This window comes from Anarhichas minor, unplaced genomic scaffold (assembly GCF_050575085.1).
Source record: "Anarhichas minor isolate MPS153535 unplaced genomic scaffold, ASM5057508v1 ptg000016l, whole genome shotgun sequence".
Taxonomy (NCBI): domain Eukaryota; kingdom Metazoa; phylum Chordata; class Actinopteri; order Perciformes; family Anarhichadidae; genus Anarhichas; species Anarhichas minor.
Window position 1 is genome coordinate 4,578,576 of NW_027466462.1, and position 19,834 is coordinate 4,598,409.

Consider the following 19,834-nt stretch of genomic DNA (forward strand, 5'->3'; position numbering starts at 1 on the left):
AATATGAAATTGTGCACTGCAGAGTAAGAAATCTGTGTCCATTGGATGAAATCAAGCTGTGTTCCCCGTGTCCCTCATTCATGCAAAATATCCAAATATGCCAGATACTTCAGTTGCGTGACAGTCGGTGGACTACCTCTTAAAAAACACAAAAAAAAGGGACTAAAAAGGACAAAAGGGATTAGAGGGAACATGCATATAAGAGAATAAACACCATGCAAATACAAACAATGAGCCATAGCAACGTGAGCACAATTGTGTTGCATATTCAGGGCAACTGCACGCAAGAAAGATCAGAGGATTATCTGACAAAGGTTGCCATAGAAGCTGCAGAGGTGCCCCTAATTAGTCCGGCAGACAGGACGCCGACGCAGTGTTTGATGCAGCCCTGTTTGTTCTGATGAAAGCTCAGCGAGAGACAGACAACGACAAATAGAAATGATGCTTCAGCTATTAGGTAGGTTTGAGCCGACAGCCATGCACGTGTAGAGGAGCGTTCGAAACAAGACGAGGGGAGCGTGCAGAGGTGTGAAATATCAAATACACACTTTCTACTTGATTAACTCCTGGATTAGGACATGATTTGCTAGTTTGAGTACATATCCACATCTTTACTTGATTGATTTCCCCAAACATGAACTAAATCTTATGACCTGGATCTCACACTGAGCTCTTGATCTTTTGAGGCCAAACGTGATATTTGAAAAAAGAAAGTGATACGGTTTATTTGCAGTTATGAATCAACAGTGAAGCTTTCCCAAAGAGGACAAACTGTATTTTTGACCTTTAAAGAAAGAACCTACTTTCACACACGGAGCTGATGGGGCTCCAGGTCCGGTCAGGCCTGCAGGTGACGGTGCCGCTGCCTTTGATCTGCTGACCTTTGGGACAAGTAACACGGACCGACTGTCCCACAGGAAATTCCTGCTGGGACCCAAATCTGCTACTGACTTCCCTCCAGCCTGGAGGAGCCGGGCAGGACTTAGCTGTAAGGAACAACAACGTGGGATTATTGATTAATAGATACAGACACATTGTATCTGTTAGTAATAATAAAGTGTTGTTTCTCAAATGCAAAACAACAATATCTAATAGCTAATATGGCTGACATCATGCCGGGGTACTGGTACTATTACAGAGGTTTGGATGTGAGGCAGTATAAGGACGTTTGGGGGGGGGTTATGTATTAAGTTATTTTATAACAAACTTCTTTGCAGCATGTAAATGTTTCTCAAATGAAAACACTGCAAGTTTCCGTTTTACACATTTCCTCCCACAAGAATTAAAACATGGGAGTATTCCAGTGAATAGCTCTGACTCAGACTGAAGCTATGTTGGCGTTTGTTTGCAACAGGCTATGTTGCAAACACAGATCATGAAACTGTGTGTGTGTTGCAAACATTCCCTTTGTCTCTGAAAAAGCAAACGTTACAACAGTGAATGTGTTGACAAGCTGTAAAGAAGGAAGACAAAACATAACAGGAAGTCTAACAAACTGCCCGTCAGTGTTTCTGTGTGTGTTGCTCACGTTGGCAGGTGGGGAAGCTGGAGCTCCAGGTGTTGCCCCCCATACACACCACCAGAGAATCTCCCACCAGGTTGTAGCCTTTATCACACTGGAACTGCACAGCGCGGCCCGTGTTCAGGTTGTGCTCTTGTACTTTACCGTTCTGCATCTGTTTCGGGCTGTCGCAGCCTTTGACCGCTGACATGAGAGGAAATGACGGAGGTTAAAAATCCTGATTCAGAAAGAAACAGCACGCAGGCAAGAGCTGTCAACAAATCAACTTTTTATTTCATTGCTTCCTGGCCATTTTTCCATACCTTCACATGTGGGTGCCGGCAGGCTCCACGTGCCGTTGGCTAGACAGATGAGAGTCTTTGGGCCGACCAGCTGCAGGCCGGTAATACATGCGTAACTGGCATTGTTTAGGTAAGTCTCTCCTGTCGTGTAGACCTGTGCATGTTGTACTGCGGGAGGAGGCCCACAGGATTGTGCTGAGGAGACAATAGACGAGCATGAACACGTTGAAGGTATGGTGGGGTTGATTCATATGTGTAGGTGTGAACAGGTTGCACAACATTAATATGTGGCAGGATGCACAACATGGGGCGTTGTTGCCATTTTTACATGTTATTGCAGGGTAAACCAGGGTAATAGATAACTGTATTTAGGTTGGGCAAGGCCCTGGCATTGTGCATACTGGCTCACTGGAATGGCTGTGACACACCAAATACAATGGAACCATAAGTAATTTGATCCTGATTTGACATTCTTGAAGACAAGTCGTCGTCTGTCCCTCCTGTGTAAAGAAACCTACCCACACACACTGGCTGGGTGCCGCTCCATGTCCTGTCTCCCTGGCAGGTCTGGATAGAGTCTCCCTGTGACAAGAAGAACAACGTGTAAAGATACAAGAAAAGTAGTCAACCTAAACACAGCAAAGTCCAGAAATATTGATGTGTAGAAACAGCACGAAACCTGATATAAGATCCATGATATAGATTTTTTCACAATGGACTGAAACAATTAACCTTCTTGTTTTCACAAAATCGTCTAACTGCTATGAAAGTCGACAGTTTGTCCTCTCTGTGTGTGTCACCAGTGTAATGAAAGGTGCTCGTTGTGGTGAATATTCAAATTGCAGAGGCGAGCATATCAGTGGATCGAGAACAGAGTGACTCAGCTCCTTCTGTTCGCTCTGTTACTGTACACTGCTGTTGATTTCTGAGGAAAGAGTCACGTGACTTTCTGTAATCTGATGGTCAGCTATTAGCTCAGCCTCTTGTTTAAAAGCACAGTGCAGGAAAGGAGAGGAAGGCCTCTGTTTTACACTCACTCACTCACACAGATCACAACTTTTAGGAGGTTTTCACAGTTGTATTGATGTTGTGTTCTCTGTGTTTGTTTTTTGGTGAGGTAATTCCTAAATAATTTCTAATCTCAGCTGCTGAACAACTAAAACTCTACAAAAGGAAACTTGGCCCGATGAGCATTACCTTCATGTCAAAGCCGGGCAGGCATGAGTACATGACAAAGTCTCCATAGTTATAGTTGTCCCCCTCTGCGACACCGTGAAGAAGAGGAGGGGGCCTCTCACAAACCACCACCTTGCAGGAAACTGAGGAGACGCTTGGAGCCCAGCCTCCACCCAGCTAACCGCACAATACAACAGACAGGACAGGAAAGCACTACATTATTTATACTTTCGAATTGACACATTTAGTGGAAAAGAGATGATATGTGCAGACTTATAATGGCTACTGCATTTTTCTACATCTCTAACCAGAGTTTAATTGTCAGTTATTTAGAAAAAGCAGGTCACAACTATTTGTTTGCATGCACATAAAGTGGCCAAGAGCATCTTGTTAACCATTATTCAATGAGGAAGTCACACACACAATATGAAGAATTGAAGAAACCTGGACTAATAATTGCCCTACCTGACACTCGGCTAGTGCTGACCCCTGCAGATGGAGACCAGGAGGGCAGGAGAGGGTGACGGTTCCCTTGACAGGGGTGAGCTCCTTCCCGGTGATCACCAGATTGGGGATGGAGAAGTTGGTGGGGAGCAGGCAGGGGGTCGGGCTGCACCGAACGCTGTGTCTGGACCAGGTGCCGTCACTCTGGCAGGAAAGAGAGCCTGTCTGCGTTGCTAAATTGTACCCATCCTCACACCTGGAGAGCGAGAGAGAACGTGAGGGGGCAAACATGGGATTTCACATGAGTGTAATTGGGCTATAGTTTCATCTGATCCCACAAACCTACTGGTACTACTGGACTTCTGTTTGCACAGGCACTGTGGTGGCTAAGGCTCATCAGAAACGACAGAAAAATAAATGTTTTAACACAAATGACAGTAAGAATTGCAGTGTTTACCTGTATTTGATCTGGTTTGGGAAGGTGAAGGTGTCTCCCATCACCTGAGCGTGGGCCACAGTTGGAGGTTTCCCACAGCTCATAGGCTCACAGCTGATTCTGGGTTCCCCCCACCTGCCGTCTCTTCCACAGGAGAGGTTTGGATACCCCCTTGGCTGGTAGCCGGGCCGACACCTGTATATAACTGTGTCTGTGAAGGTGGCACTGCCGCCCTGCAGGACAGCATTTGGGACTGCAGGCGGGGCGACACTGCACCTCCCCCGGCTACACACCGGCACCCCGGGGCTCCACACCCCTCCCTTCTCGCACACCGCCTGAGAGGGACCCAGCAGCTTGTAGCCGTCGTGACACTGGAAGTGAACTCGGTCGCCGCAGGCGCGGTCGCGACCGACAACCAGGCCGAAATTCACCACAGGGAACGCACAGACGCATGGCCGACACTGAGGCACCGCGCCCACCCAAAAGCCTTGAGCGGAGCACCGCAGGATGGGATCCCCGACGACCTCGTAGCCGTCGAAGCAGACGTACTCCACCACGTCATCGTAGTTGAAGCTGGAGCCGTTCAGGAAGCCGTGACTGATGTCCTCGGGTGGATCGCAGCTTATGATGTCACAGCGAGGGGCAGGTTTGTCCCAAAGTCCATCTGACTGACATATGTTCGTTGGATCTCCGTTGAGTGCGTATCCCTCATCACATTCATGGCTTACCTTGCTGTTGACGCCGAACTCTGACCCCAAAACTCGCCCATTGGGTATTGGTGAGGGTTTGCCACAGTGGGCAGGGACACAGGTGGGAGAGCCGTGGCTCCAGGTGCTATCAGCCTGACAAACACTGATAGATTTCCCCTGTAACAGGAAACCGGGCTGACAGCTCAGTTCTATCTCATTGTTATAGCTGTATTTCTCTCCTTTAACAGTAATATCAATGGGGACTTTAGGGGGACCACAAGATACTGGCTCACACCAAGGCTTCTGTCCATTCCACTTCCCATCTGCCCGGCAGGCAATAGTGTCACTGCCCTTTAGGACAAATCCAGGACTACACTCATAGTGCAAGACCTCAGGATACACAAAAGCACCGGCGCGAGCTGTGGCGTTAGCGACAGCGCCTGGGTCGCCGCAGGAGACAGGCCGACAAACTGGGGCGTCATTCGTCCACAGTCGTCCTGATACGCACTGCCTCACAGACTCCCCCTCCAGCTCGTATCCATCCTCACAAGTGTACGTGACCGTACTGCCGAAGGAGGTGTCGGTCACATTCACCCAGCCGTGCTCTGGACCGGGTGGCGTTTCACACTCTGCGGGGACGCAGGACGGGGCTGTCCCATTCCAGCCTCCGTCCTCCTGACACACTAACCTGGTGGGGCTTGTGATGTCGTAGCCTTTGTGGCACCGGTACTCGATAAACGTCCCATGAAGGAAGCTCAAGTCCATGGGTGAGGCTAATGTTCCAGTGTCTTTAGAAGCAGCGTCAGAGCTTCCTGCCAGCTGCGTCGCCCGAACATATTCCCCAAAGTCAATGTGAGGAGGCAAGCCGCAGTCCGAGGGCACACAGACGGGAACAGAGCTAGACCAGCCGAACTCCTCACAGGTCAAATGTTCCAGGCCTACAAGCTGGAAGCCAGGAAAGCAGCTGTAGAAAATGGTGACACCAAAACTGTGATCCTGGCCCTCGACGAATCCGCTTTCGATGGGTTGGGGTGGTGTGCAGGAAATCTGCACGCAAGCAGGTGGGTTAATGTCCCACTCCCCACTGGCCAGGCACTTCAAAGTCTCTGGGCCTTGAAGACGATAACCACGACGGCAGGAGTAGGTGGCACTGTGACCAAACTGGAGTTTTGTATATGTTACTTTTCCATTGGCTGTTTGTTTAGGGATTGAGCATTCAATTGGGCGGCAGGAAGGCACCCCTCCAATCCAGAGTCCCGTCTCTCCACAGAGGGCGGTGGAGTTGCCCACTAAATTATATCCAGTCTTACAGCCGTACAGTGCTTTGCTGAGGTACATCAGACCCTGGACATCAACGATACCGTTAGAAATCTCCACAGGCTGAGGGCATTCAACAGGGATACACTCTGGGTAAGGACTGCTCCACTGCCCAGTAGCCAGACATGACACAGAGCCTTCTTTTCTTATAGTAAAGCCATCCATGCATGTGTAGCGCACCACGGAGCTGAAAGGGAACGGAGACGAGAACGAGGAAGGCCCACCAAACGACACTTCAGGCAGTGGGCCGCAAAACACCTGCTTGCACACTGGAAAGGTGTCGTTCCACTCCTGGGACGGGGTGCAGCGGAGGATCCGGGCCCCCTCCAGGACGTAGCCATCCTCGCAGGATAATTCCACCGTACCAGATTCAGAGTCCAGGCCCTTCAGCACCAGGTGGTTCTCCTCCAGCGGCGGCTCTGGACACTGCACCGGTGAGCAGCGAGGACGCCTCGACTTATCCCACCTTCCGTACTTCAGACACGTCCAGGTGGCATCCCCGGCCAGCTCGTAACCCTCATCGCAGATGTACTGCACTTTTCGGCCCACCTGGAAATCAGACCCCCTGTAATGTCCATGGACGATGTTGGGAGGAGGCTCACAGGTCAGAAGGACACAGGCAGGTGGGTCGTTGTTGGACCACTGGCGGTTGGCTTGGCAAACTCGATCTGGATGACCAATCAGTCTGTATCCTGCGTTACAGGCGTATGTCATCTTGCTGTTGAAGGTGAATCGACCTCGGCCCTGTCGGGGAATTAAAAGGGATATATCACTAAACATATTCACTCATGAGGAAAAGGTGTGTTTCCTACTGGATGAACACTATATTTTACAGGTCTATAACTTCCCAATCATTTCTAGAAAGGTTCCTGGAAATAAAGATGTAATTTGGTCGTAATTATAAAGACAAATAGAGTCAAAGTTCTGAAACAGTTATTTGAGTTCATAAGCAGTATGTGGCTAACCTGGATGTATCCGTTCCTGAGCGAAGGAGGTGGAGAGCAGGAAACAGGTACACAGGTAGGCAAAGCTCCTCCCCACTCTCCATTGGCCTTGCAGGTCCTCCTCTTCTCCCCTCGGATCAGGAAGCCTTTATCGCAGCTGTAGGCCACCACAGCTCCAAAACTATAGTCTGTCCCGCTCACATATCCCCGGTCGATGCTCTCAGGCTTGGAGCACCTCACTGGCACACAGCCGATATCATACGGCGAAGGCTCCCACTGTCCTCCCATCAGGCATCTCAGTGTGGCTGTGGTGTTGAGCATGAAGCCCTCCTCACATTTATAGCTCACTTCAGTGTTGCTGCCATATTTGGGTTTGTTGACTGAATCTAAAATGGCATGGGGCAGTTCAGGTGGACGTAGGCAGAAGTTTGCGATGCAGCGAGGGGCCTCCGTGCCATCAGGGGGCGTCCATACACCCTGAGCGTTACACACCATCTTGGAGTTGTTGCCAGCAGTGTATCCGTCGGTGCAGTAGTAGTTAGCAGTGTCTCCAAACAGCTGGTGGCTCTCGTAGGGTTCGGCGTGGTCGATGGCGGGCGGGGGGCCACAGGAGCGGGGGACACACTGGGCAGAGCTGTCACTCCATTGGCCACTTGTCAGACATTCTCTGGTCTCTGGGCCAATCAGAGTGTAGCTGTGAAAGAGAGCAAAAGAAGTCACAGCTCAGTATAACATGATAACAGAATGTTAAAGTTGTAGTTTGAACATCAGCATTAAATCAAGTAGAACCACATTTACCCTTCTTTGCAGACATAGTGCACCTTGTTTCCCAGTTCAAAGTTCTCTCCGACGGTCACGGCGTCTCTCAGGGCCGGCGGCTCGCTGCACAGGACGTTCACACAGCGGGGCCCAGGCCTGCTCCACTCCCCCGTCGCTTCACAAACCACCTCCGTGGAGCCCTGTGGCCTGCGCAGCAACACCATACTCAATTTACACACTCTTTGATTTATAGATGTATAGAATCTGACATGCGAAATAAATAAATCGCAATTGATGACATGTTACAAACTTACACAGTATAAAAAAAATATACATTTATACAGTCATTGGACATCGCAACTGCATTGTGCAGACATAACTGAATCAGAGTTAACAGAGTCTGTACATGTAACATGTAACAAATTCAAATTATGGATAGAATCAGCATTTATTAAATCAACTGATCAAACATCCTCAGAAAGGACAGTGAACGGAGAACAGTGCAGATGACATTCATTTACCCGTACCTGTATCCCTCAAAGCAGGTATACGTGACAGTGGACTGGTAAGTATCCGTGTTGAGATTGTAGTTGGCGTTCATGACAGTTGGAGGGCCCCCGCAGGTCACTGGGTAACAGACAGGTGGCGTGCCGCTCCACCTCAGACTAGTGAGACACTGGAACTCATAAGGGATCTGAGGCAGGAAGCCCTGCATACAGCTGAGGAGGAGGAGAACAGAGTGAGGCACAAACTCCACTCAACCTTTGTAGTGTTTTCCTTGACACGTCTGAAACACCTTTTGTAATATTTCCTCCTGTCATTACAACATGGGTGTCGTAGGGGATGCAAATGATACCTGAAAGTCACCTTGCTTCCATAGGTGAAGTTGTTTCCCTTCATGACGGAGTTCTCTGGGACAGATGGCGTCAGGCAGGAGAGGGCTGAAGTGCAACACAGGGTTGATTAGTAACGGATGTTTTCTATTATTTTATTGTTCAAAACATAAAATTACTCTTTGTCTTCAGAGTAAAAACCCTCGATACACATTTCAATGAGGAGAGACAAAATTACAGATGCCTCTCAGTGTTAATTCTTCTTCTAGGATTAATGCCAGATTACATTTTACAGTAATAGGATAAAAGAGCACACAGGAAAAAGTGTATAAATGGATAGAAGCCAAACAGGCCTGACTGAGAGGCATTAGGGAATGAAGGGGAGAACTTATTAAAGGGGCACTTCAGTAATTAAATATTGCACTTCCATAAAGTTGAAGGATGTACAAAAAGTAAGGACAAAATTAAAGCAACAGAGCCAGCAGCTGTTTGGAGACACACTTAATTAAAGGCTCCATAATCCCTGGATCCTGCTTTTCCCATAATTGGACCTTCCCTTCCTAGTATATGTCTTGACAATAGAAGAGAGTTTTTGGTTTGGATTTTTGCACTGGAAAAGGGAAAGTAGTTTGTATAGATCTGATCTACAACTTTAAAATGTAATTTTCATAAATTATTTTCTTTTCTTTGTGCATCAGTTATGAAGATTGAGATAATACATAAGGCAGTATTTTCTCTCTCTCTGCATGTTAAACCTGCTGCAGTCTTTACATTCATCTGATAGTTTGCTGTCGTGACTTTTACGGAAAAGTGACCAGCTGCTTCAGGACTCAAGTCCAGTTAGAGAGAAGTCACTCCAGGGACTCTACCAGTCACACACCCATCACACCTCATACTTTCAATACTCAGATGACACTGCAGCACTTGCACTCTTCGATAACAATGGAAGATGGATATTCTCCACCTCACACAATGATGTAGCTGAATTTATGTTGCGAAAACCTGCGAAAAAGCTGTTGCAAGATGTTGACCCGTCCTCTAACGCAACATCAATTATTCAACTTCTGTTATTGCCGCCTGTAACACACAGGGAAACAATTCTATCGTTTTGATTTTGTGCAGATGACATCACGCAGTTGTCTTTATATATTTCAGATGACAAACTGAGTTTTACTTCACAGTCCCACAGCTAGTATGGGTTGAACGTAACCGATCGGCACAATCTGCAGATCGGTTCCTCTATGAGGAAGAGGAACACAGAGTCAGTTCCTCTTCCTCTATGAGGAAGAATATGGCTGAGAGCCAAGATGGAGGCGCTGCAGTGGTCGGGCCTTTCAGCCCGCTGCACAGCGGAGGATACAAAGACTGCTGCATACATAATCAGCCCATTGCATAATGTGTGTTTGTGATGTACATGTGTGTGTATTGGTGTCTGCAAATGTTTGTACTATTTGCTTTTGTGTGTGTGATATGCAAAATAAAAAATAAATATACAATACATGTGTGCTTCCTGAAGTGCATCAGTACTTCTGCTATCTGCATAGTAATGAAAGACTGTGATTACATCGGTGTAGTATTATTTGATCCTATTGGCTCTAACAGCTGGATGCTTTGAATAGGAAACACCTTTATCATGTAATGAATCCCTTTCCATTGAGGTCGTCCATTGAGCTGCTCAAAATGTGAGCATTTAAATGTGATCGTACATCTATGTATTATGTATGCGAGTATATCTATGTTTCATGTAAGCCTTACATCAACCTATGAGTGCTGTGAATGCAAAACTTTAAATAAAACAGGAATTCAAAATTAGAAATGTGTCATGTTTTTGTGTTCACTCCACAGACAACGCAGCACTTTTCCCAAATATGTGGGTGTATTTACATCGGCCACCACGAGACCTGCTACTTGCTACTACAGCGGCTGTACAGTGTTGGCATGACATGACCACTCAACCCCTCACCTCTGCAGTATGGGATCGGCTCATCCCAGCTTCCTGTCTCCAGGCAGTGGAGGCGAGCCGAGCCGATCAGCTCATATCCGTTCTCGCAGCCAAAAACGACCTCGCCGCCCATCAGAAAGTTGCTGCCTTGTCTGTGACCGAATTCAGGAGACCCGGGGTTCTCACACTTCACTGGCGCTGGTGGGAAGACAAACGCACACACGTAACAAATTAGCTTGTATCTATGGACGGGTGAATTGGTTCACAAAGTGTCTTTAATAGCATCTTCTCCGACACAAATGCTTGTGGACCTGTGTCTTGTTACCTGTGCAGTTTTTGCCGTCTCCACTGTACGGGTGGATACAGGTGCAGGTGTAGGAGCCGTCCGTGTTCTGACAACTTGCGTGTTCATCACAGTCAGATCCCAGAGCACACTCATCCACATCTTAACACACACAGAATAATGTACACATAACATATGTATTTTGTTCCTTGTCAATCTTGAAAACCGGATTTTTTGTTTCTCAAATATCTCAAATATGTTTAAAAACAACAGCAACTATGTTATTTAATGAAGTACCGAGACAGGCTGGTGGACTTCCTCCCCACTTGCCACTGTTGGCGCAGTGCACCTTGGTGTCTCCCAGCAGGTAAAAGCCGGCGTTACACTGATAGACCACGGAGCTGCTGGCGTGGAAGTCCGTCCCCTGAAACAAGCCGTTGTCCAGAGGACGAGGAGGCCCACAGGACACTCCTGCAACACATGTATTATTATATATAATATTATTTCACTCCTACAGGCTGTATTATCTTTTCAGTATGTCAATGTACAGTACGGTTGTATCATACATCCGTCTCCTGCAAAAGGAATACAGTCAAATGCTTTAATTATTCTTTAGAGATTTACACAGCAGACTGACAAACACATCCAATCAGGTGAAAAAACACATGGTAGAATATGACTCATTAACAATTCTAATCATAGAGCCGTTTGTGTCTCTGCCTTACGTTGGCAGCTGGGCAGAGGATGGCTCCACTCTCCTTTATTTTGGCACTGTAGCACCGGCTCCCCCAGCAGGTAGAAGCCGGGATCACAGGACAGCTGGACCTGGGCCCCGGGGTTCACCTCCACAGTGGAGACATGCAGGTGGGACACGGCGTTCTCCAGCTTTGGGCAATCTGGAGGGACCAGGAATGGTTTTCACTGTGAGGTATACTAAACAATCACGCATCCGTTTCAGAAACGTATTTGAAGTTCAAGGTAATTTCTGGTTTTGCAGAAGCCTCGCTTACCTGCACAGAAAACGCTGCTGAGGTTTACTTTGACTCGGCCCACCACCCCGCTGAGGAAGTCTGGCCAGGCGAGGACGTTCCCTCTGTGGGTCACATGGGAGGATGGACAGCTGCTGGCCAGGACCCTCACCTACAGTCACATAACATTCCAGTTTCATGACTCTGTCATGTTAAATATAATATACATGGCTTCAAATTTGCCGAAGACTGTTTTAACTGAAACACCAATTACTACATTTACCTGTTGAGGTGTGAGGACACGATCCCAGATGTTGAGTTGGCTGACGGAGCCGACAAAGGATTCCACAGGGTTGAAGCCCTCGCCCCTCTGATCCTGGTCCTGACCCAACACCAGAGCCCCACCAGCTACAGGACACAGGTTAAAGGTCAGAGGTTAACCACAACTCACTAAGAAAGGATTCCCCTCATTCCACTTGGTTACTGTGGTCATATCAAATAACACGAGCATCAACTGTAGATTTGGTAAACAGGTCGAGGATAGCACTACACCTGGGATAGTGGTGCCGACTGACAGGCCTTTGCCTCCGTCTGAGGGCTTCCCATTGATGTAGACTCTCCAGTCACCATCCCAGCTCCTCCAGGACACCCCAATGTGGTACCATTGACCCGTGTTCACTGCAGGACAGTCGGTGATCCGCTCCTTACCATTTACATACAGCACCCACCTGTCGGTACAGAGGAAAAACAGTCAATAAAAACCACACAAAGCATTAAGAGAGGAGAATAATTAAGCAGAAAGGTACTTTTTATTCCTCTAAAGAAAAGGTACTGATAAAAAATAGAGAATTATTGAATACACAGTTAAAACAAAACAGTGTATGTGCACTTATATTCTCTTAACTCTTAATACATCACTGACCCATTGTAGTCTATGAGAAGGAAAGCGTTGTCGCTGCCCTCCACAGCGTAGGAGATAGGTGTGCCATAATTGGTGGTGTCTGACGACCTCATCCAGAAGGTGCAGGTGATCTCCGTCAGCGCCGGCATCACTCCATCCATCATCACATAACCATGGATACCAGACACCTCAAAGTCCAGGTTGAAGGCAGAGGACATCTCTGATAGGACAGAAAAAAAAGTCAGTTTTTGTCCTTATTCACTGTATACAAACACAAAATCTCTCTTTTCCTCCTCTGGAGACGCCATGATGATGTGTCATCTGTCCTATAGTACCTGTCTCACACCTGGTTCCGTTGAACCCAGGGAGGCATCGGCAGGTGTAGGACCCCAGACCATCCAGACAGCTGGCACCGTTCACACAGGGGTTAGGATCGCACTCGTCCACGTCCACCTCGCACAGCCGGCCGCGGTAGCCCTCCACACACTGACACCTGAGAGAGGGAAGGAAGGCGCCGTACAATACCACATACAATGTTATTAAACTTTTCATTTTAGAAGGTTAACAGACGTGTTAAAGTGTTATCTGTTAGGTTATGTTATTATTATGTTTTTATAAACCCAGCAATAAACTCTCCAGTGTGATAACTGCAACCCAGTGACACAATGATCCCAGTGTGTAGGTGAACGAGCTAGAAGCTAACAGAGCTAACGAGGCTAATCTACACCGGGTTAAACAAACTCTGCTTCACATATAACAGGTCCAACAGGAAGGTTTTGACTATATTTAAAATCAGTCTGCGGTTCTCCTTTTCGGACGGTGCTCTCTCTCCACTCCACTCTCCTATTGTCTTTCTGTCACGTCTGCACAAGCAGGTGGAGCACAAACACCCACCGCACTCACCGTTAAGAGGAACACCAGCTATTTGACATGTTGATTTGTAACATTACATCTAAAAAGGACTAAAAGCGTGTTTCAAACGCAAAGAGCTGCTTCCTCCCATCAGTGTCTTTATTACCTGAAATTGTTAACAGCATCCAGACACGAGCCTCCATTCAGACAGGGGGCGCTGTAACATTCATCGACGTCGACCTCGCAGCGATCCCCTGAGAAGCCGACGGCACAATTACAAGCGTAGCCACCCGTCAGGTCATCACACACACCTCCGTTCAGACAGGGGTTGGAGAGGCACTCGTTTATTTCCAGCTCACAGCGAGATCCTGCAGGAATGTGAAAAGACAAGGAGAAAAACAGCGGCTTTTTTAGAGCACTAACCTAAATCATTTTTTCCTGTTTTGTACACCATGGTGTAATCTTATATGCAAACCAATAATCTGCATGGATAATTATCTATTGTGTAACAAGTTCAATGGTCTGAGAAGGGAATCAAATGTCACACTGATTCCCAGACTGAAATGGTCCTTTTCTCTAACCTGTGAAGCCGCCGGCACAACTGCAGGCGAACTTGTTGACCTCGTCCACACACACGCCTTCATTCAGACAGGGAGAGGAGACGCACTCGTTCACCTCCGCCTCACACAGAGAGCCTGAGACAAGAGTCAAACAGAGATGGAGAACAAGCACAAGGTGAGATACAGTACAGCGGGTGATTAAAGGAATAATTCACCCCTAAAATGATCAGTTGTATATCAATCACTCACTACTTCTCAAACACATGCACCTTTGCTAAAATGTTACCGTTTAAAACACTTCCTCGTAAACAGTCTCATGCTTGAAGTCTTTTAAATAGTAAGGCTTTAGCAACAATGCATGTGTTTGGGAAGTACTGAGCATAAGAGTGGATAAATGAGGATTATACTGCACTAGTTGTGTGAGAGACTTGCACATGAAAATCATTCTGTCTGTGCATCAATCTATTTCCTCAAAGGTCCCTTACCTAAGAAGCCAGGTTTGCACTGACACTGGAAGTCTCCCATACCGTCTTTACACAGGCCTCCATTCTGGCATGGAGCGGAGTCACACTCATCTATGTCAATCTCACACTTGGCACCTGAGAGAGAAATATCAGCGGCTGTATCAAACACTCGTCGTGACAATGTCACATACAACACAGCTGTGGCTGAAATGAATGTCTGTTGCCATAAATGTCAACGCTCAAGCGAGAGTTACAGTTACTTAGTGAGTGTCAGACTGCTGGTTTACCTGTGAACCAAGGCATGCAGGTGCAGACGTATCCCGCCCCGACCTCCTCACAGGTCCCCTTATTCTGACAGGGATTCAGGAAGCACTCGTGGAAAACCTGCAGGAGCAGCCAATCAGATCCATCCGTCACACAGACGGTAAAACCCTCAATGAAAACAGGGAGTCAATCAAATATAAAATAAAAAAGTGGACAAAAGATATTAACATCAATGTAATTCAATCAAATAATGCATCATTGTATAAAGTACTGCCATCATCATCACCGGTACCACTAGTAGTATCTGTAACGTGTAAAAGAAGTGCCCTGCGTTGGATCTTGGACATTTGAGAATTTTTAGACATATCGTTAGTTTAGGCGAGATAAAGACGAACCTGACTGCTCGCTTGGTAGTCCTTGCTGTCCTCCACCTCTGGAGCCGCAGTTACACTCTCCTCTTTGGGAAGAAAACTGGAGCCAAAACCTGAAAATGACACCCAGAGAAAATACAGACAATGTAAGCATAGACAGGTTGGAAAAACCCAGCTCATGATCTTTCCCTCTGCTACCAGACTCGCAGACGGTTGTGATCCGTCTGAACAAAAGCCTGTATTCTTATTGAAAACTGGCAGCACGTCCTAACCGCTGTTCAGTCCCACACTTCAGGCATGCAGTGTTATTCATTTCCATTCTGCATCAGAGAAATAAAACTCATATTATTTCCATTTCTCCCCCGATCCCGTGCAGTAATTCCTTTTCCAATTGGATTGAGCCGTCGCAACACAGATCAGGACCCACACATCGGGAGCGATGGCAGAAGGTTTTCAAACTGTAGAGAAGCTGTCAACACAGAGCGGCTGACACTGAACAGGTCCATTTATTTTGCTCTCTGCTGACTTCACTTGGCACGTCGTGTAGAAATTTAACATCAGTAATTTTTCATGCCAACTCAACTCTGGTGTTAAAAAAGTCTGCTTAATTTAAACGTGAGCTACCACAGTATAGTTTTTTGTTTTAATTGACGAACCTAAGAGAGGAGTCCTTCCTTCAACACTCCAGGAATAATAGCCACACTGCTTACTGTGGCTATTATCTGTTCAGATCTTGATCCAATCCAGAATGTATGAAAGTCACATTAAATCTTTGTTTCACGGTCCTAAACCAATAAGTAATGGAAATTTGAATAAAGTGAAATGTTTTTGTTCCAACAAAGCTGCACATTAATCATTTTGAAAAGGGCTGACATTGTTTCCATACATTTCCAATGAAGCCTTTAAGTCAGTATATGTAATTTAAGCATATCTTTCACTTAAAAGTAACTCTTTCTGTGATGACTACACAATGGTGAGTTTATCTCAAAATTAGAACTGAAGGGTGGTCTAAGAAAGCCCCAAAGACGGTAAGAAAGCCGTTTTTTTGTCTGAGGAACTACAGGATATTTAGATCATTTGTGGTTGAGATCAGAGATTCTTTGTTGAAACCAATTTGAATACAAAAACAAAGCTCTTCTAAATTCTCCCAGACAAAAACAGAGGTGCATGTGTGAGTCTTAACTTTGTTTGCTTTGTCTGGTCACTTACTGGAGCAGTCCTGTATGGTGTTTGCACCGGTAATGGTGGTGGTTCCATAGAAGGGACAGGAGAGGCAGTAGGAGCGGCCATGTTCAGGCTGGTAGTAATCGCTGGGACACGGGTAACAGGGAACCAGACCGGTACGGGAGAAATGGCCTGCTGAGCAGGGAACTGCAGGAGGGGAGACCAGAGAAGATCAGAATAGAGGAGCACCAGAAAAAAGAACGAACGAAGTGGAGGAATGTCTAATGGAGCAGAATCCCCCAAAAATGTTCACAAAAAGTGGGTTGATTTAGATTTTGGTTGACATTTTAAAGGAAACTCAGGTAGCAAAGATATTCACAGTTTCCAGATTCATCGTCCAACTTTGAAGAGTAATCATAATACATTTCCAGTCCTGTCTGATATAATTGCACACGAACGGCAAATACCAACAGACACATCTTTGTGTAAAGGCTGGAAGTATTTGTTTCTGTTACCTAGCAGCGTAGAATGATCAAGGCTTTTCAAATTCAAAAAAGGCAAGTTGATTGGACATTAAGGGCGTGCACTCCACACTGTCAGACTGTATCACCTCCACACTCCATCTCGTCCACTGCTCCTCTGGTGACAGTCGAGGTTTCGTCAGGACAGACGAGACACTCCCTGGCGCCAAAACCAGACTGGAAGTGACCCAGCGGGCATGACTCGCAGATCTCCAACCCATTCAGAGAGTTACTACCAGGCTTACACTGCCCTGCAAACACATGCAAATCACCACAGTGTGAGCAGTATTCTGACCCAGGAACTACATCAGTTCTACAATTAACAAACGGTGCATTTATATGAATTTACATCTGAGGACATGTTTGAAAATTAAGCAATATTTGTATTTATTTTATCTTGGCTGTGGTGCCAAATGAGCAGGATAGTCAGCAGTTTATATCATCAAAATGTACCAGATATCACCAAAGCATCTAACCTTTGCACTCAGCGACGCTGCGGGAGTGCAGGTAGGCGGTGGAGGTTCCCTCAGGGCAGGACTTGCACTCCAGCTGACCCTCCTGGTCCTGGTAGGAGCCCAGCCAGCAGCTCTCACACTCGTTATATTCCAGAGAGAAGTATGTCCCCACCGGACATTGGACTGCAACGGCACAATTAGTGAACATAAAACTTTTAACACAGTATTAAGACTTTCTCTATTCCACAAACTAAAAGCTGGTTAGATGATTGGCTGTACCCTCCATTCACTCCCCTCCCACTCACCGCACATCCTGCCTTTGAGCACCGAGCCCGGCCTGCAGAACAAAGAGGGCTTCCTGCTCTCCAGAGATTTGGGATCAGCGACAATCATCTCCGAGGACACGTGGAAGCTGGACAGCGGCTGCTTGGCCAGCGTTCGCTTCAGGCGATTGGTCAGTTGCTCCAGGATCCGCAGGAGTCTCTTCTGATTGGCCACCTCTAATGAGTCGTTCCTCGACAGGGGCAGAGGGATGCTTGCTGGGAGAATGGACAAAGTTTAAAGAACTGATAACGAGTGATGGTATTAAATGTAAAAAACATATAGATATAGGACACAGACCATAACATATACATATATTCTCAGCACTGCAAAGGTCAACGAACACACAGGAAATCACATTTAATATACCTGTGATATTGAAAAAGATCTGGATCTTTTGGTCTCTGGTGGGGCCTGTGATCTTTCGGTGCCTCTTGGTGCGGTGGTGGGGTTGCACGCTGCTGTCTTGCTGCTGCCTGGCGAGCTGCCGGGTGCCCGGGGCAAAGCCTGACTCGAAGTAGGCGTAGTCCTGGGCGCCCTGAGGACCCCAGCTGTTGCTCCAACCCCCCGGCGCTGATAGATATTAGACAGGGAGAGGGAGAAATAACAAGCGGGTAAGATGCTTCCATTACAATATAGGTGGGATGTTTAGTGAGGGTGTATTTTGTGCGCGTTATTCCTACCGATTGAAAATCCGTTATCGTAGTCGTAGTTGTACTCTAGACAGTGACCCTGTGACATCACCTCCAGCTTGCAGGTGATGTCACCGCTGCTACAAATGTTGGGGAGCTGTTGAGACGAAGAGAAGAAAGCATCACGTATTTGACAAATTTACAGCAGATCCATGTGTATGTGTGTTTCTACATCCTCACCATGCTTCCCAGTTTGGTGTTGAACTCCCCAGCGAAGGACTTGACCAGGTCCACATCGTCACAGCGAGACGCTTTAAACAGCATCTCAAAGGGTTTGAGCCCGTTGTTTGCTATACGGTTCACTGGGAGAGACAGAAAAGGAATTTGCACATGTATGTACTGTAGGTGTAAAATATTTAAAAGATAAGTGACACAATATGTGCGCTACGCTCACCTGAGCAGTCGGGTCTGTCTGGAGAGTAGGGCGGCTCCCACACGCCGTCGTAGGCGCAGAAGTAGCTGTGCACTGCTTCCTGAGTGAAGCTGTAGCCGTCTTTACAGTGAAGAGTGCAGTTAACGCCCTCCTCTTCTTCAGAGCAGATGAACTCGCCGTTCACTGGGACATACGGCTGCTCACAGGTTGTCCCTGGGCAGACACACACACAGTGTAGAATACCTCACGTTGGAGCACAATATTTGATAATATCACCATAAACATACTACAGGACGATTCTACACTGAAGTTTGAACACACTAAATAAAAATGTGAATAAATTCAAAGAAGGAAAATATTTCCACAAATTACACAAAAAAACATTTATCCAGCAATACAAGTAATTTAAAAAGCCATGTGTCAGTTTTGTACCTTGCACAGTGATGGTGAGGTTGCAGGTTCGGCTGTTTCCTGCAGCATCAGTAGCTGTGTACTGGACCAGAGTCTCTCCTACTGGGAACACAGAGCCTGGAGTATGGCTACTGGTCACAGTGAGGCGACCACCTGAGAGAAACAGAAAAGTGTTACTCCAGTTATCCTGCAGAGGGCAGTCTTGACCTCCCCCCTTTTTTTCCAGGACTAAATGAGTCACTGCTGGTAAAACGTTATGTTAAACAATGATACGTTGACATGGGAATGGTGTGTCTGGGCATCACACTCTTGGGATTGATGACGGAAAACTGCTACAGTCTGGCTGGCTTAAAAAAAAAAAAATGGAATGTGAAGAGAGTGATGCACAGAGCCTTGGGAGAGGCGGCGGCGATGAGGAGTGTATGAGTGTGTGTGTGTTTGCATGTGTGAAAATGCCGAAGGTCGACACTAAGGCTGAAAACAGAAAAGAAAAACTCGGAAAACATCTGGACTGCAAGTGTGAGAGACGTGGACAAGAAAGAAAAATGGGAAAAATGGGAAAAATGACTGATTGACCTTTTGTTTCACATTCAGGGCTGACACACGTCTGGCCTGCTGGAGTCTGGTGTCTCCCCTTATAAATAGCCTGTGTGTGTGTGTGTGTGTTAATGTGTGTGTCTACGGAGTCACAACTATATATATAGCGCTGGCATCAGGGTGTGGGCCTGGAAAAACAAAACACTGACGTCGAAGCAGCGCTGGGCTGACGTTGTGCGGCCCGAAGCAGCCGCAGCAGCAGCCTGTTATTACAGTGTGTGTGTGTGTGTGTGTGTGTGAGAGACGAGTGCGTGGTCGATGGGGGTGCACCTCTGCAGACAGGTAGGCAATGAG

The 19,834-nt window shown here is 46.9% G+C and overlaps 1 protein-coding gene across 1 annotated transcript in view; it reads right to left on the minus strand.

The window, feature by feature from the left end:
- The window catches only part of svep1 (sushi, von Willebrand factor type A, EGF and pentraxin domain containing 1), a 69,865-nt gene that overhangs the window by 4,000 nt on the left and 46,031 nt on the right, over positions 1–19,834 (minus strand). Inside the window, exons 11-44 of the mRNA XM_076092601.1 lie at positions 18,965–19,096; positions 18,554–18,745; positions 18,340–18,461; positions 18,151–18,256; positions 17,837–18,040; positions 17,452–17,685; positions 17,168–17,329; positions 16,781–16,942; positions 16,216–16,377; positions 15,031–15,119; positions 14,659–14,755; positions 14,393–14,506; positions 13,929–14,042; positions 13,514–13,715; positions 12,831–12,988; positions 12,517–12,715; positions 12,147–12,322; positions 11,878–12,002; positions 11,637–11,766; positions 11,352–11,522; positions 10,924–11,097; positions 10,669–10,788; positions 10,365–10,541; positions 8,425–8,509; positions 8,096–8,287; positions 7,608–7,775; positions 6,831–7,503; positions 3,881–6,609; positions 3,445–3,679; positions 3,001–3,156; positions 2,322–2,385; positions 1,825–1,998; positions 1,529–1,705; positions 804–986 (exon numbers count right to left, since the gene is read on the minus strand). Coding sequence (XP_075948716.1) covers positions 804–986; positions 1,529–1,705; positions 1,825–1,998; positions 2,322–2,385; positions 3,001–3,156; positions 3,445–3,679; positions 3,881–6,609; positions 6,831–7,503; positions 7,608–7,775; positions 8,096–8,287; positions 8,425–8,509; positions 10,365–10,541; positions 10,669–10,788; positions 10,924–11,097; positions 11,352–11,522; positions 11,637–11,766; positions 11,878–12,002; positions 12,147–12,322; positions 12,517–12,715; positions 12,831–12,988; positions 13,514–13,715; positions 13,929–14,042; positions 14,393–14,506; positions 14,659–14,755; positions 15,031–15,119; positions 16,216–16,377; positions 16,781–16,942; positions 17,168–17,329; positions 17,452–17,685; positions 17,837–18,040; positions 18,151–18,256; positions 18,340–18,461; positions 18,554–18,745; positions 18,965–19,096 — 8,358 coding nt within the window. The remainder of the gene's footprint in view (positions 1–803; positions 987–1,528; positions 1,706–1,824; positions 1,999–2,321; positions 2,386–3,000; positions 3,157–3,444; positions 3,680–3,880; positions 6,610–6,830; positions 7,504–7,607; positions 7,776–8,095; positions 8,288–8,424; positions 8,510–10,364; positions 10,542–10,668; positions 10,789–10,923; positions 11,098–11,351; positions 11,523–11,636; positions 11,767–11,877; positions 12,003–12,146; positions 12,323–12,516; positions 12,716–12,830; positions 12,989–13,513; positions 13,716–13,928; positions 14,043–14,392; positions 14,507–14,658; positions 14,756–15,030; positions 15,120–16,215; positions 16,378–16,780; positions 16,943–17,167; positions 17,330–17,451; positions 17,686–17,836; positions 18,041–18,150; positions 18,257–18,339; positions 18,462–18,553; positions 18,746–18,964; positions 19,097–19,834) is intronic.